Source organism: Ornithorhynchus anatinus, chromosome 8 (genome assembly GCF_004115215.2).
Source record: "Ornithorhynchus anatinus isolate Pmale09 chromosome 8, mOrnAna1.pri.v4, whole genome shotgun sequence".
In the NCBI taxonomy this organism is placed as follows: Eukaryota; Metazoa; Chordata; class Mammalia; order Monotremata; family Ornithorhynchidae; genus Ornithorhynchus; species Ornithorhynchus anatinus.
Genome location: NC_041735.1, coordinates 32,913,112 through 32,929,152, shown reverse-complemented (window position 1 = coordinate 32,929,152; position 16,041 = coordinate 32,913,112). Strand labels below are relative to the sequence as shown.

Here is a 16,041-nt window from a genome sequence, read left to right as displayed (position 1 = left end):
CTGACAAGCCGAGAAATGGGACAACATAAAGGTGTTATAGAATGCAGTGGAGAAAGATGAAGTTGACCAACAGTTCAGACATTATTTACAAGAAGAATGCACCTTCTCTTTTAGACCACATAGTTATTTAAATCACTCTATCAATGGTATTTATGAGTATATATTGTATGCAACCCCTCTCAGGATTGGAGAAGCAGCATGGCTTAGTGGAAAGAGTACTGGCTTGAGAGTCAGAGGATGTGGGTTCTGTTCCCGGCTCTGCCACCTGTCTGCTTTGTGACCTTGGGCAAGTCACTTAACTTCTCTCTGCCTCAGTTATCTCATCTGTAAAATGGGGATTAAGACTGTGATCCCCAAGTTGGACAACCTGATTATCTTGGATCTACCCCAGTGGTTAGAATAATGTTTGGCACATAGTAAGAGCTTAACAAATGCCATCATTATTGCTATCACACCTGGAGAATTTCTACTACTCTACCAGGATCTGCTATGTGAGGGAGAGTCAATCAGGGGCAAACCCATCCTATTCCTAGGGAGTGGCTAGAGAGTGGAAGGCAGTCTGCTACAAGTCAAAATTCAACCTTGCTGTGCAGCAGCTGCATGAGAGAGATTCAAAGGCAGAAATTCTAGTATACTGTGGGTAAGAAGGCTATGGTAAACCAGTTCCATATTTTGACTGAGAAATCTCTATGGATACACCTATCAGAATTACAGATGGAGAGTGGGGCGTTCAGGGACAGGCGTGTCTGTGGAGTCGCTGTGGGTCCAGACGACTTGACAGCATAAGACAAGATATTATATGCAGATCACTATGCTTGGAAGTGCTTGGAAGAGTATAGTGAGCTTAGAATAAAAGCCTAAACATTAAAATGTCTCAAGAGTTAATTTTAGAATAATTTCTTTGGGATCAGCGTAACATGGCAGGATGCTTAATTGTCAAGCACTACAAACAAAATAAATGGCAAAGAAAAATTCCCTATTACTGTTTTAATGTAAATTGTGTTTTCTTCTGAAGGGACTCAGGGAGGTTTTAGGACTTGGATTCCTAGGATTTAGGCATTCATAATAGAAGGGTCATTTTGTGCTATGGAGTGTGATCAGAAAAGAATTGTTTCAGATTTTACCAATTGTGTCTGAGTACCTGACTCTACTGGGGATCTTTCTGCCTGGCAATCTTTTGGCTAAGATTGAACTTTCCTAGGATTTTACAGGACGTCACTGATGCATGGGTCACTCTGCCTCTGATCACTGGAGACGCCTTAAGCCTGAGTTGGGATATGAAAGCATCAAGATAAGGGGCGTGCTCTGGCAGATCACCTGGTCCAGAATAAACAGGCAGTGACGTCATCTGAAGAAAGATAAGGACTTTCAAATCACTAGGACATTAATTGTTGTTATTTCACCCCAAACTGGCATGAATCATCGGATGCCATTTTCTACCTAGTAATAAGAATAATTAATAATTATGGTATCTGTTAAGCACTTACTATGTGCCAAGCACTATTCTATGCACTGGAGTAGATCAGGTTGTTCCATGTAGGGCTCACAGTCTTAATCTCCATTTTACAGATGAGGTAACCCAAGCGCAAAGAAGATACAGCAGACAAGGTAGCAGAGCTAGGATTAGAACTCATGTCCTCTGACTCTCAAGCCCAGGCTCTTTCCAGGAAACCACAGTGTACTGACTTACAAGTAGAGAGAGAACTGATTTTAGAAAGGTTTCTGTCTCATCATGTGCTCAATCACGAGAACACAGGACATCCTAGGAAAACAAACCTTCCAGACTTTCAGTTTATATAAGAAAGAGCTTTTTGTGAAAGCTTAAGATGCTCCAAGTCATAAGTAAAATCATAAATATCAATCTAGACGGAATAAAGTTATATAAGGAAGCAAGACTGCACCAGTACAAGGTCAAAAAACAAAAAGAGAGTTCAGTCACAAAGTAAATCCCGTCTTTGATTAGTCATGTAGTTCCTGGTACTGTTTGGGAATGAATATAAGCACGTTTTACACAAATTATTAAAAGGATAAAAAGAATATTCACATCCAAGACTTGGTCTGCCTACCACATGACAATATTAATTTGTGAAATCTCTCTTGAAGCAGTTGAAGTGTCACCAGTCATCAGGACAAGCCTTTCAGCAAATCTGGAAATGAAGCCAGTGGGCTAGAAGATGATGAAGAACAGAGGCGGGATGACCAGGCTGTGGTAAGACCAGATTGCCAACAATTTGTTAAAATTAAATTAACCCATTTTGAATTGAATGAAAAGTATAGAGGAGGTCTTTTTTAGGGAGATGGCATCATGGCCCTAGGATGTTACAATATGCAGGAGCAGATCTACGCATGGCATCACATTCATTTCAAACTGATACTCACTGAGGATTCAACAGAAGATGTAGACAATGAGGACTTGGAAGGAACTGGATTCATGGAAAATTAGTGAAGATAACCTACACCTGCTGGAGCCCAGGATAATGAAGGGAGAAGGAAAGAGGGAGAAATGAATCAAGATAAAAGAGCAGCCTGAATGACTGAATCTATTCAAAGCCTAAATGCAAGTGTTTAGAACACAAAGAATTAAATCATTCTTATGGAGTTTTGGGAATAGTTAAGTCCAGTGTACTGTTGAGGAACTAGATTGTTTCTGGTGGAAGGTAAAGTGAAACTGTAATTGGCTTGCCTGAGCCCGCAGAATATATTTGTGTGTGTGCATGTGTATATTGGTGTCCTGTGTGTGTGTGTCTTTGTGTGTGTGTGTGTGTGTGTGTGTGTGTGTTGGTGAATCCATGTCTGTGTTAGAGTGTTTGGGGGACAGAGTTTGCCTTTGAATCAAGGGTCGACAGAGAAGAGAGAAAGGGAGCAGTAGTCTCTTCATTTCAGGAAAAGACCCAGTGTAGTGGCCCTAAAAACCCATCCTGTTCCCCTGCCCAGCCCATGGCCAGCCCAGCAGAGATGGCCCTGCAGCTCTGGGACAAGCCAAGGGACGGGGAGAAGTGAAAATGGGTTTGTCTCAACCACAACCTAGGGAGGGTTGTTGAAAATCTGAGGGGCATGAGTGTCCTGGGAACAGGGCTGGCTCTCTGCAGAGAGGTCCCCAAATCTGGGAAGCCTGTGCCCACCATACAGCTGGGAGGCAGGAAAATGATGGAGAAAGTGACTGAAGATACAGTCAGAAGCTGACGGCTCTCTCAGTAATAATAATAATAATGTTGGTATTTGTTAAGCGCTTACTATGTGCCGAGCACTGTTCTAAGCGCTGGGGTAGACATAGGGGAATCAGGTTGTCCCACGTGGGGCTCACAGTCTTAATCCCCATTTTACAGATGAGGGAACTGAGGCACAGAGAAGTTAAGTGACTTGCCCACAGTCACACAGCCAACAAGTGGCAGAGCTGGGATTCGAACTCATGAGCCCTGACTCCAAAGCCCATGCTCTTTCCACTGCGCCACGCTGCTTCTCTACAGTACAGCCAGCCCATCTGCTAGAGGGTAGAGGGACCAAGGAAGGATGGGAAATCTGCCTTGGTCTGGCGAGGGGGCCGAGGTAGTGTCACTGTCAGGGTTTGGGGAATGGCCACTTCTAACAGTCGTGTTTCCTACTGATTTTGTTAACCAGCCCTGTCCTGGTCCAGTCTACATGACCCCTTTGGCTCATGAAAAAAGATGACCTCCTCTCCTTTCCCGACCATAGAGTCAGCAAGAAGGAGAAACTCGCCGTGCTGCCATTTGATTCCAGAAATGAGCTACTCTTGGGCCAGAGTGGTGGCCAGGTGAGTATTTATAGGGAAGGGTTTCATGTGCTCATTTCCCTCCAGGCCAGTGATTTTCTTTTCACTAGCAGGATCCTGACACTGTCAAGCATGAGCAGGAGATTGGGAGTCCCCAGTGTCCAGAAACCACCTGTGTTGGTGCACTAGAACAACCGACCCAATGCAGCAGGGCCACAGCTCTTCTGGCTTCCTGAACCAAATCATAATAATCATGAACATCGTAACTATAACAGTAATATAAGTAATGGCAATTATTGTGACATCTCTTAAGCTCTTTCTAAGTCCCAGGCACTGCATTAAGTGCAGGGGTAGATACAAGATCAGTCACAGCCCATAACCCAAGTGGGGTTCGCATTCTAAGTAGGAGGAAACACAGCTATTGAATCCTCATTTTACAGATGTGGAAATTGAGGCATATAGAAGTTTAGTGACTTGTCCAAGGTCACATAACAGGAAAATGGCAGAGCCAAGATTAGAATCCAGGTCCTCTGACTCCCAGGTCTGATTCTCTTTCCACTAGGCAACTCGGCTTTACATAAAGTAAGCACTCGGTAAGTACCACAGTTGGTTTGATTAACAGTGTGTGGAACTTGCAGTCAGTCAGCACAGCAGATCTGAGACACTGATTCTCTATTTCCTCACCAAGCAGATATACATGTGTATTATACTGATGTTATTAATGCACTCATTGATCTACCCTTACCTCTAAATATCTCAAAGGGATAGAGATATGTGAACATGTATATAAACATGCATGTATCAGTATATCCCTATTGAAGAGAATTACTTGTATATGTGTGGGGGGGTTTATGGAGATTTAAAAAGATAGAGAATATATTCCCATTTCTCCCAGAGATAATGAGGTAGAAGAGCATGAAGTAATACACTTCCAGCCAAACTGAAGATGCAGAGAAGGGTAGCTGAGGCCAAACTTTCCTATGGTCATGGTAAATGGGCCTTCCATAAGTGACTTGGCCGACTCCTTGAGCAGTTCTGTTAGTATAATGTCTGAACCATACTCATCATCAGCATTGGGAAGCGGTATTGCCGTGGAAAGATTCCATGCCTGGGAATAGAGGTCCTGGGTTCTAATCCAGAGAAGCAGCATGGCTCAGTGGAAAGAGCACGGGCTTTGGAGTCAGAGGTCATGGGTTTGGATCCCAGCTCTGCCACTTGTCAGCTGTGTGACTGTGGGCAAGTCACTTAACTTCTCTGTGCCTCAGTTACCTCATCTGTAAAATGGGGATTAAGACTGTGAGCCCCACGTGGGACAACCTGATTCCCCTGTGTCTACCCCAGCGCTTAGAACAGTGCTCTGCACATAGTAAGTGCTTAACAAATACCAACATTATTATTATTATTATTATTAATCGTGACTCTTCCTCGTGTCTACTGAGTGACCTTGGGCAAGTCACTTAACTTCTCTGTACCTCAGCTTCCACAGCTGTAAAATAGAGATTAGAACTGTAAGCCCCATGGGGTACATGGACTCTATCTAGCTGCACGATTTTATATCTATCCCACTGCTTAGTACAATTCCTGGCACATAGAAAGCACTTAACAAACTTTTTTTTTTTTGAGTCAATACATGATCACAAATACCAAAGCCATCTAACCATAGTATCTTTATTCATTCACTCTTTTGTATATATAAATCATATTTATTGAGCACTTTGTGCAAAGCACTGTACTAAGTACTTGGAATATACAGTTTGACAACAGCTAGAGAAAATTCCTGCCCAACAAGGGGCTCATAGTCTAAAAGGGGGAGACAGACAGCAAAACAAAACAAGCAGTCAGTCATCAATACCATCAAAATAGATCAATAGAATCATAGCTACATACACATCATTAATAAAATAGAGTAATAAATGATATATACAAATTTACACAAGTGCTGTTTTGAGGGGAATGGGGTAGAGGGAGGGAGTAGGGGGAATGGATGGGGAGGAGGGGCAGGTGGAAAGGGAGGGTTCAGTCTGGAAAGGTCTCCTGGAGAAGGTGAGCTCACAGTAGAGCTTTGAAGAGGGGAAGAGAGTGAATTTGTTGGATGTGAGGAGGGAGGGCATTCCAGGTTAGTGGTAGGACATGGGCCAAGGGTTGACAGCAGGAGAGACAGCCCAGTGAGGGGGTTAACGGCCGCAGAGGAGCACAGTCTACAGGGTGGGCTGTAGGAGTGAGGAGCTTTTGCTTCACATGAAGGTTGATAGACAACCACTGGAGGTTTCTGAGGAGTAAAGTGACATGCCCAGATCATTTCTGTAGAAAGATAATTCAGTCAGCAGAGTGAAGTATAGACTGAAGTGGGAGAGGCAGGAGGTTGGGAGATCAGAAAGGATTCTGATGCAGCAATCCAATCAGGGTATGATGAGAGACTGTACCAACAAGGTAGAGGTTTGGATGGAGAGAAATGGGCGGATCCTTTATAATTTTCATTATTATCTTTGGTGTCTGGTTGTTCTGCAGTAATCCAGACTGAATTCAAAACCAGTGAAGCAATCAATCATTTGAATTGATAGAGAGCTTCCTATGTGCAGAGCACTGCACTAAATTCTTTGGAGATACAAAAAACCAGAGTTGGTAGACACATTCCCTGCCCACGATTAGCTTACAGTCTACAGGGGGAGATCAACAGTCTCCAGTATAAATATATAAATTGCAGGTACTGCAATAAGTGCTGTGTTTGGGGGAGGGGTCAAAAAAAGGAATAAATCTAAATTCAGTGGGTGATACAGAAGGCAGTGGGAGAAGAAGAAAGGAGGGCTTAGACAGGGAAGGCCTCTTGGAGGAGATGAGCCTTCAATAAAGCTCTGAAGATGGAGAGAGTAACTATCTGTCAGATCAAAAAGCGAGGGTTTTCCAGGCCAGTGTCAGGACACGATGGAGAGATTAGCAGAGAGATAGATGAGATCGAAGCAGAGTGCAATGCTTGACTCCACTTGGATTTCCATATCAAGTAGGGCTGGCAGAGAGCACTGTGATCTGAGGGGATTTGAGGGACCTATTCCCCAGAAAATCAGCTAGGAACTTAATGACCCTTCTGTCACAGGTGAGCAACACAAAGGGGCTGATAGTGGCATACCCACAGGATACAAACATGGTAGCATTGAAGACGGCAGCATTATTCTTCATGGATGTCCCTAGAAACAGGGAAAAGACAAGGTCTCCACAGTAGAAGACTACAAAGCAGCTCACCAGCAGCACAATGGTCTGGGTGGCTCGTCTCTCTGGTGAGGTTTCAGGGGCTTGGCTGGGGCTGTGAAGATACTGGATCTGGTGCCCGTGTCGGTGCAGGAGAAGGACCATGTAACCACTGCAGCAGCTCATGAGCCCCAGGGAGAGGATGTCACGGAGAGCCATGAAGGTGAGAATCAGCCCCTGGAGGAGTGTGTTTATAGGCACCAAATAACAGTTGGAATCAGTGTTGGTTGTATTGGAAGAGGCGAACATTTGGAACAGAAGGTTGGTGCTTATCAGGGAGTTGGGAATCCACAAGATGGCTAAGACCGGGCGGATGGCATTTGGGATCTGAACCTTGAGCTGGAACAGATAGGAGGTGCTAGGACTGATGGTGATGACCTGGACCACGCTCAGGAGGGCAGTGGTGCAGATGGAGAGGGCCCGTGTAATGCGGTAGACATAGGTGAAGAGCTTACAGTCAGCATCATTCTGGACAAGCTGCAGCCCTAGCTTCCCTGATGCCATGATGATCCACCTTGTAAGAAGCATCACGATGTGGACCAGGGCCAGGTGGACGATGGTCAGGTCTGTGGGCTTTGGTTTGGAACCCAGTAGGAATGAAGTGAGGCGGAGTGTAATGAGGAGAGAGTTCCCCAGGATACCTAGTCCAGTCTGGGAGAGGTAACAGACTCCCTGAGCCACATCAACAGTCATCGCTTTGGAAACAAATTTCCACAGGACCACTGGAGAAATCAGGATGGACCAGAGACATGCGAATTAGTGCCTGGAGATGAAAAGAAAACTTGCAAAGGATCCAAAATGAAGTGAGTATGTCTGTCAGATTGGTAGGGAATGGTCAAGTTTCCAAAATCCATTTTGATCAACCCCAGATTTCAAAAGCTTTTTGAACTATTCAGCATATTATGCCCACTGCTTACCTGATACCTACAGACTGAATAGTCAATTCAAAGAATTCCAGTACATGTGTAGGTCACAATGACTCTTAATAAGCAGCTGTAGCCATGGGCCAGAGGTATTTTGAGCCTAAGTCCCACAATGAACAACCCAATATCCAGCTTCTTGGAGAGAAGCTACTCCCCACTCGCACCCATGGCTCGCCCAGGCCCTGTTCCAGTTGGGGAGTAGTCATCCGGTGAGCACAGCTTGACTCATCCATGATCACTGGAGGCTGCCCTGCTCCTATATCTATATCGTTCATGAACTTTACCCCCAGCATCTAGCACAGTATTTTGCACATAATAATGCTGTTGAAACTGAAATGTTGATAATGAAAGGGTTCTTGTGAATATTAAAGCATACTCCTTCTTCTTTAGTGACAACCAAATCACTGTGGAAAGGAACCCACCCTATCCTTCATTCATTCAGTCATATTTATTGAGTGCTTACTGTGTCCTGGAAGGACTGGAGAAGAGACAAGAGAGACCGGATGAGAGACAAGGGAGAGGTAACCTAGGAAGAGAGATTGAGGAGACACAACTAGCCAAATCCAAATAAGGCTGCTACCTTGATGGAGTCACCTGAGGACAGGGAGAAGTGATGGGGTAGAGTGCCAAACTGGGTTCTGGGACAGACAGCCTGCTGGGCTACTCAATTAGGTAATAAAGTCCAGCTTGCTGGAACCATGGACTCCCCTTCCTTTTCTGCGGCAAGGTCCACTGGAGATTTGGGCTCAAATCATGGCTCTATGAGCATGATCTTGAAACGTAAAACCCAGCTCCTGAATTGATCACCTGGTGAGAATGAGCAAGACCCCAGGCTGACCACCAGCCCTGCAGTCCTGGGTCTTCAAAAGTGACCTTATTGTCAAATATATTTGAAATTGGGGTGGGCCCTTCAAGGACCCAAGGTACTCCAGGAGGTCAGACAAGATGTCAATCTAGGACCTAAAGGGAATCCAAAAGGAGGGCCAACAGTGGTAATCGTGTGCCCTGTGGGGAGCACCTTCTCAGTAATGAGTATTACCTCCAGGTAATAAGGTCAGCAAGGAATAAAAGGGACCATTCTATTCCAATTCAGTAGTATTTATTGAGCACTTACGATGTGCAGAGCACTGCACTAAGTGCTTGGAATGAACAAATCGGTAATAGAGACAGTCCAAGATACTGACAATTCCAAGCAGTAGTGGAAGAGATAAGGGTCATCTTGGAGAAAAAAGAGGCCATGTGCTACAACCTAGTTCTCCCCCATATTTCTGGCCATTCATTCTCAGTCTTGTTCACATGCTTTTCCTCTACTTTCCACCCCCTACTGTGGGTTTCCCTCAAGGTTCAGTTCTGGGTCCCCAACTACATCCATCCCCTAGGAGAACTCATTTGCTCTCATTGCTTCAACTATCAACTCTATTCAGATGAGAATCAAATGTACAACTCTGGCCACCATCTCTCTCTTTCTCTGCAGTCTCGCATCTCCATCTGCCTTCAAGACATCTCTACTTGGATGTCCTTCCATGACCTCATACTCAACATGCCAAAAACATTCCTCCTCATCTTCCCACCCAAACTCTGTCCTCTTCCTGACTTTCCCATCAGCATAGAGAGCACCACCACCATTCCTGTCTCACAAGTCCGTAACCTGGGCCTTATCCTTGACTCCTCCTTCTCATTTAACCCACACATTCAATCCACCTTGAATATGTTCTGTCAGTTCCACCTTCATGGTACCGCTAAAATCTGCCCTTTCCTCTCCACCCAAACTGCTACCATGTTAATAAAACCACTTATCCTATCCTGCCTTGATTACTGCATCAGTCTCTTTGCTGACATCCCAGACTCTTGTCTCCTCTCCCCTCTTCAATCCAAACTTCACACTACTGACCAGATCATTTTTCTACCAAAACGTTCAAGATGCTTCCCCACTCCTCCACACCAAGCAGAAACTCCTCATCATTGGCTTTGAAGCACTCAATCATCTTGCCCCCTCCTACTGCACCTTGCTTCCCTCCTAGTACAATACAGCCAACACACTTCCCTCCTCTAATGCTAACTTTCTCATTGTACCTCAGTCTCATCTACCTTGCCACAGACTTCTCCCCCACATCCTTCCTCTGTCCTGGAACATTCTCCATCCTAAAATCCATCAGACAATTACTCTCTCCAGCTTCAGTGCCTTGTTGAAGGCGCATCTCCTCCAAGAGGCCTTCCCTGGCTAAGTCCTCCTTTCCTCTTGTTCCTCTCCTTTCTGCATGCTCTGAATTGCTCCCTTCATTCATCTCCCCTCCAAGCCCCTCAGCACTCAAGTACATATACATAGTTTATTTATATTGATGTCTGTCTGGCTCTTGACTCTAAGCTCACTGTGGGCAGGGAATGTGTCTGGCATAGTGTTGTAATGTTGTCTCCCAAGTGCTTAGTATAGTGCTCTGCACACAGTACATGCTCAGTAAATATGACTGACATCTCAGCCTTAATGGAAGAGGATAGAGCCTCCAGGAGGTTAAGGAGGCCCATCAGGCAGTCATGAGTCAGTTGACCATGACTGTGGAGCTGATGTCACCACAGTTACAGGAAAAGGCAAAGGAGAGAAGGGACAAATGAAAGACATAGAGAAGAGGTTCTGAGGCCTCTACGAGACCTTAGCTCAAGTGGGGGGATGAACTCCTGGAGTCTGTCCCATGGCATCCTCAGAAAAATAGGGGACATTGTACCCAGAGCCGCTGAGGGCACAGAATAATCTCACCTCTGTGAACAGTATGGTGATTTCCCCAACCTAGAGAGGGACCATAAGGATAGAAGCAGTGTGGCCAAGTGGAAGAAGCTTGGGAGTCTGAGGACGTGGGTTCAAATCCAAGCACCACCACTTGATGGCTGTGTGACCCTTGGAAAGTGACTTCAATTTTCTTTGCCTCAGTTATGTCATGTTTAAAAAGGAGTTTGAGACCATGACACCGACGTGGGACTTGGACTGTGCCCCACCTGATTACTTTGCATCTATTCCAGAACTTAGTGCAGTGTTGAGCTCACGCATTTAAATGACATTATCAAATTTACCTCAGCCAAAACTAAACTGCCAGGGAGTGTCCGTGTGGACACGTGGACACAGATCCTTGATTTACCAGCAGTCCACAGACCTCTGGACCCTGGGGCAATATTCACGCTCTCACACTAGACTTTTGTATTCTCCTCTCCCCAGTGCTTAATACAGTTCCCTGCACTAAATAAGCACTCAATAAATGCAACTGATGGATGGATCGATTGGTTTTACCATTCATTCGAGGAAGCAATCTAAGGGGTGGCACAAGCAGGAAATAAAAGAGACCCTAAGGAATTTGTGTGTGCTGCAGGGCAGCCTACACTGTAAGGTAAAGTTACTTTAAAAAGACATATTAATCGGTACGTTTGTTAGAAGTAAGGAGACATCTTGAGAGGGAGTGGAATAATGGGAGGAAATTTGGGGAGATTGATTGATTTAGATATCCAGCCAATTAAGGAATCAAAGAGGACATTTGCACTGGGGAGTACGGACAGAGAAAAGGGATGACATAAAGGTGTGATAGTGTGCAGTGGAGAAAGATGAAGTTGAACAAGAGTTCAGACATTGTTTACATGAAGAATGCACCTTCTCTTTTAGACCTCATAATCAATTAAATCAGTCTATCAACGGTATTTATGAGTATATATTATATGCAGACTCTCTCATGATTAGAGAAGCAGTGTGGCTTAGGGGAAAGAGCACAGGCTTGGAAGTCGAGGACGTGGGTTCTGATCCCGGTTCTGCCGCTTGTCTGCTGTTTGACCTTGGTGAAGTCACTGAATTTCTGTGCCTCAGTTATCTCATCTGTAAAATGAGCAATAAGACCGTGACCCCCAATCGGGATAATATCATTACCTTGGATCTACTGCACAGTTAGAATAATGCTTGGCACAGAGTAAGTGCTATACAAATGCCATCGTTATTATTATCACACCTGGAGAATTTCCAGTGCTCTACCAGTATCTGCTATAATAATAATGTTGTTATTTGTTAAGCGCTTACTATGTGCAGAGCACTGTTCTAAGCACTGGGGGAGATACAGGGTAAGCAGGTTGTCCCACGTGAGGCTCACAGTTAATCCCCATTTTACAGATGAGGTAAATGAGGCCCAGAGAAGTGAAGTGACTTGCCCACAGTCACACAGCTGACAAGTGGCAGAGCCGGGATTCAAACCCATAACCTCTGACTCCCAGGTCCAGGCTCTTTCCACTGAGCCACGCTGCTATGTGAGGGAGAGTCAAGCAGAGGCAAACCCTTTCTGTTCCTAGCTTGGGCAGTGGCTAGCAAGTGGAAGGCAGTCTGTTACTAGTCAAAATTCACCTGTGCTGTGCAGCAGCTGCATGAGAGAGATTCGAGGGCAGAAACTCTAGTGTACTGCGGGTAAGAAGGCTATGGTAAACCAGTTCCATATTTTTACCAAGAAACCTCTATGGATAAACCTACCAGAATGGCTGATGTAGAGTGGGACTTTCTGGGAGAGGCGTGTCTGTGGAGTCGCTTTGGGTCCAGAAGACTCGACTGCATACGACAAGATATTATATGCAGATCACTGTGCTTGGAAGAGTACTGTGAGTTTACAATAAAATCCTAAACATTAACATGTCTCTTAAGAGTTAATTTTCAATCGATTTATTTGGGAGAAGGGTGTAGCAAAACATGGTGGGGTGCTTAATTGCCAAGCACTCCAAAAAAAAGAATGGCAAAGAAAAATTGTGGATTTCTGTTTTAATGAAAATTGTGTTTTCTTCGGAAGGCACTCAGGCAAGTTTTAGTATTCGGATTCTTAGGATTTAGGCATTTACAAGAAGGGTCATTTTGTGATAGGGAGTATGATCAGAAGAAAATTCTTTCCGATTTTACCAATTGTGTCTGAGTAGCTGATTCTACTCGGCGTTCATCAGCCTGGCAATCGTTTGGTTAGGATAGAACCTTCCTAGGATTCTACAGGACATCATTGATGCAATGGGACACTCTGCCTCTGATCACTGGAGATGCCTTAAGCCTGAGCTGGGATATGAAAGCATCAAGATAAGGAAGGGGTGTGATCTGGCAGAACACCTCATACAGGAAAAACAGGCAGGCACATCATCTGAAGAAAGATGAGGACTTCCCAACCACAAGGACATCAATTGATATTATTTCACCCTAAACTGGCATTGATCACTGGATGCCATTTTCTGTCTAGTAATAATAATAATTAATAATTATGGTATTTGTTAAGCACTCACTATGTGCCAAGCACAATTTTATGTGCTGAAGTAGGTACAAGCTCATCAGGTTGTCCCAAGTAGGGCTCACAGTTTTAATACGTATTTTACAGATGAGGTAACCCAGGCCCAGAGAAGTTAAGTGGCTTGCCCAAGGTCCAGGGCAGCCAGGATTGGAACCTATGTCCTCTGACTCCCAAGCCCGGGCTCTTTTCACTAAAGCACACTGTACTGACTTACAAGTAGAGAGAGAACTGACTTCAGAAAGGTGTCTGTCTCATGATTTCCTCAATCACGAAATCCCAGAACATACAGGAAAACAAGCCATACAGACTTCCATTTCAAAAAAGAAACACGATTTAAAGACCCTTTTGTGAAAGCTTAAAGATGGTCCAAGTAGTAAGTAAAATCATAAGTATCAATCTAGACAGAATCAAGGTAAATAGCAAAGCAAGATGGCACCAATACAAGATCAAAGAACAAATAGAGGGTTAGGTCCCAAAGTAAATCCTGTCTTCAAAGTAGTCATTTAGTTACTGGTAAATTTGGGAGTGAATATACGTATGTTTTCCACAAATTATTAAAAGGATAAAAAGAATACTCACATCCAAGACTGAGTCTGCCTACCACATGGCAATACTAATTTGTGAAATCACTCTTTAAGCAGTTGAAGTGTCACCAGTAGTCAGGACAAGCCTTTCAGCGAATCTGGAAATGAAACCAGAAGGCTAGAAGATGATGAACAGAAGAGGCAAGACCAGATTGCGAACAGTTTGTTAAAGTTAAATTAGCCCAATTTGAGTTCAATGAAAAGTAGAGATGAGGTCTTTTTTAGGGAGATGGCATCATGCCCCTAGGATGTTATAATATGCCAGAGCAGAACTACAGAAGGAATCAGAATCATTTAAAACTGATACTCACTGAGGATTCAAAAGAAGATTTAGGCAAGGAGGACTTGGTAGGAACTGTATTCAAGGGAGATTAGTGAAGATATCCCACACCTGCTGCACCCCAAGGAAAAAGAGGGGGGAAGGAAAGAGGGACAAGTGGATTAAGATAAAACAGCAGCCTGAATGATTGTTTGAATCTATTCAAAGCCTAAATGCAAGTGTGAAGAACATAAAGAATTAAATCATTCTTATGGAGATTTGGGAATAGTTTAGTGCAATGAAATGTTGAGGCACTAGATTGTTTCTGGTGGGAGGTGAAATGAGACTGTAATTGTCTTGCCAGAGTCCTGGGGTTACATTTGTGTGTGTGTGTGTGTGTGTGTGTGTGTATGTTGGTTTATTTGTGTGTGTGCGGGGGGGTGTTGGTGAATCCATGTCTGTGTTAGAGTGTTTGGGGGACAGAGTTTACCTTTAAATCAGGGGTTGGGAGAAAAGAGAGAAAGGCAGCAGTAACCTCTTCATTTCAGGAAAAGACCCAGTCTAGTGACTCTAAAAACCATCCTGTTCCCCTGCCCAGCCTCTGGACGGCCCCAGCGGAGGTGACCCTGCAGCTCTGGGACTAGCAGAGGGACGTGGAGAAGTGAGAGAGTGTTCGTCTCAACCACAAACAGCAGTCTTGCTGAAAATCTGGGGGGCATGGGTGTCCTGGGAAAAGGGCTTTCTCTCTGCTGAGAGGTCCCTAAATCTGGGAGGGACAAGCCTGTATTGGAAATCAGCTGCGAGGCAGGAAAATGATGGAGAAAGTGACTGAAGATACAGTCAGAAGCAGGCAGCTCTCTCAGTACAGCCAGCCCATCTGCCAGAGGATAGAGGGACCAAAGAAGGATGGGAAATCTGCCTTGGTCTGGCGAGGGTGCTGAGGTAGTGGCGTTGTCAGGGTTTGGGGGAATGGCCACTTCTAACAGTCATGATTTTGTCGACCAGCGCTTTCCTGGTCCAGGTCTACATGATCCCTTTGGCTCACAGAAAAGGATGGTCTCCTGTCCTTTCGTGACCATAGAGTGAGGAAGAAGGAGAAACTCACCGCACTGCCATTTGATTTCAGAACCGTGCTTCTCTCGACCCAGTGTGGTGACCAGGTGGGTGTTTATAAGGAAGAGTTTTATGTGCTCATCTCCCTCCAGGCCATTGATTTTCTTTTCACTAACAAGATCCTGACACTGTCAGGAATGAGCAGGAGATGGGGAGTCCCCAGTGTCCGGAAACCATCTGTGTCAGCGCATTATTGCAATCAGTCAGATTCAGCTGGGTCACAACTCTTATGGCTTTCTGAACCAAATCGTAATAATAATGAACATCATAATTATAACAGTAATATAAGTAGTGATAATTATTGTGACATCTGTTATGCTCTTTCTAAGTCCCGGACACTGCATTGAGTGCTGGGGTGGATACAAGTTCAGAAATAGCCCATAACCCACATGGAGCTCGCATTCTAAATAAGAGGGAAGGCAGTTACTGAATCCTCATTTTACAGATGAGGAAATTGAGGCATATAGAAGTTTAGTGAATTGTCCAAGGTCACACAGGAGGAAAATGGCTGGGGCAGGATTAGAACCCGGGTCCTCTGACTCCCAGGACTGATTTTCTTTCCACTGTGGAATTCCTCTTTACATATATTAAGCATTCTGTAAGTTCCACTGATGGGTTGATTTAACTGAGTGTGGAACTTGCAATCAATTAGCACAGCAGATCTGAGACACTGATTCTCTATTTCCTCACTACGCAGATATACATGTGTTTTACACTGACATTATTAATGCACTCATTGATTTACACTTACCTATAAATATCTCAAAGGGATAGGGATATGTGAACATGTATATAAACATACATGTAACAGTATATCCCTATTGAAGAGAGATACATGGATATATGTGCGGGGGGTGTATAGAGGTTTAAAAAGGGAGAGAATATATTCCCATTTTTTCGAGTGGTAATG

At 44.4% G+C, this 16,041-nt stretch overlaps 1 protein-coding gene across 1 annotated transcript; it reads right to left on the bottom strand.

Annotated features, from left to right (window-relative positions):
* Positions 1-6,724: 6,724 nt before the first annotated feature.
* On the bottom strand, positions 6,725-7,666 carry ORNANAV1R3157 (vomeronasal 1 receptor ornAnaV1R3157). The gene has a single exon (NM_001253549.2). The coding sequence runs from the start codon at positions 7,664-7,666 to the stop codon at positions 6,725-6,727; it is 942 nt and encodes a 313-aa protein (NP_001240478.2).
* Positions 7,667-16,041: the final 8,375 nt, after the last annotated feature.

Excerpts from the sequence above, each read along its gene's own strand:
- ORNANAV1R3157 (NM_001253549.2), bottom strand. The coding sequence starts at position 7,666 with ATGACTGTTGATGTGGCTCAGGGAGTCTGTTACCTCTCCCAGACTGGA.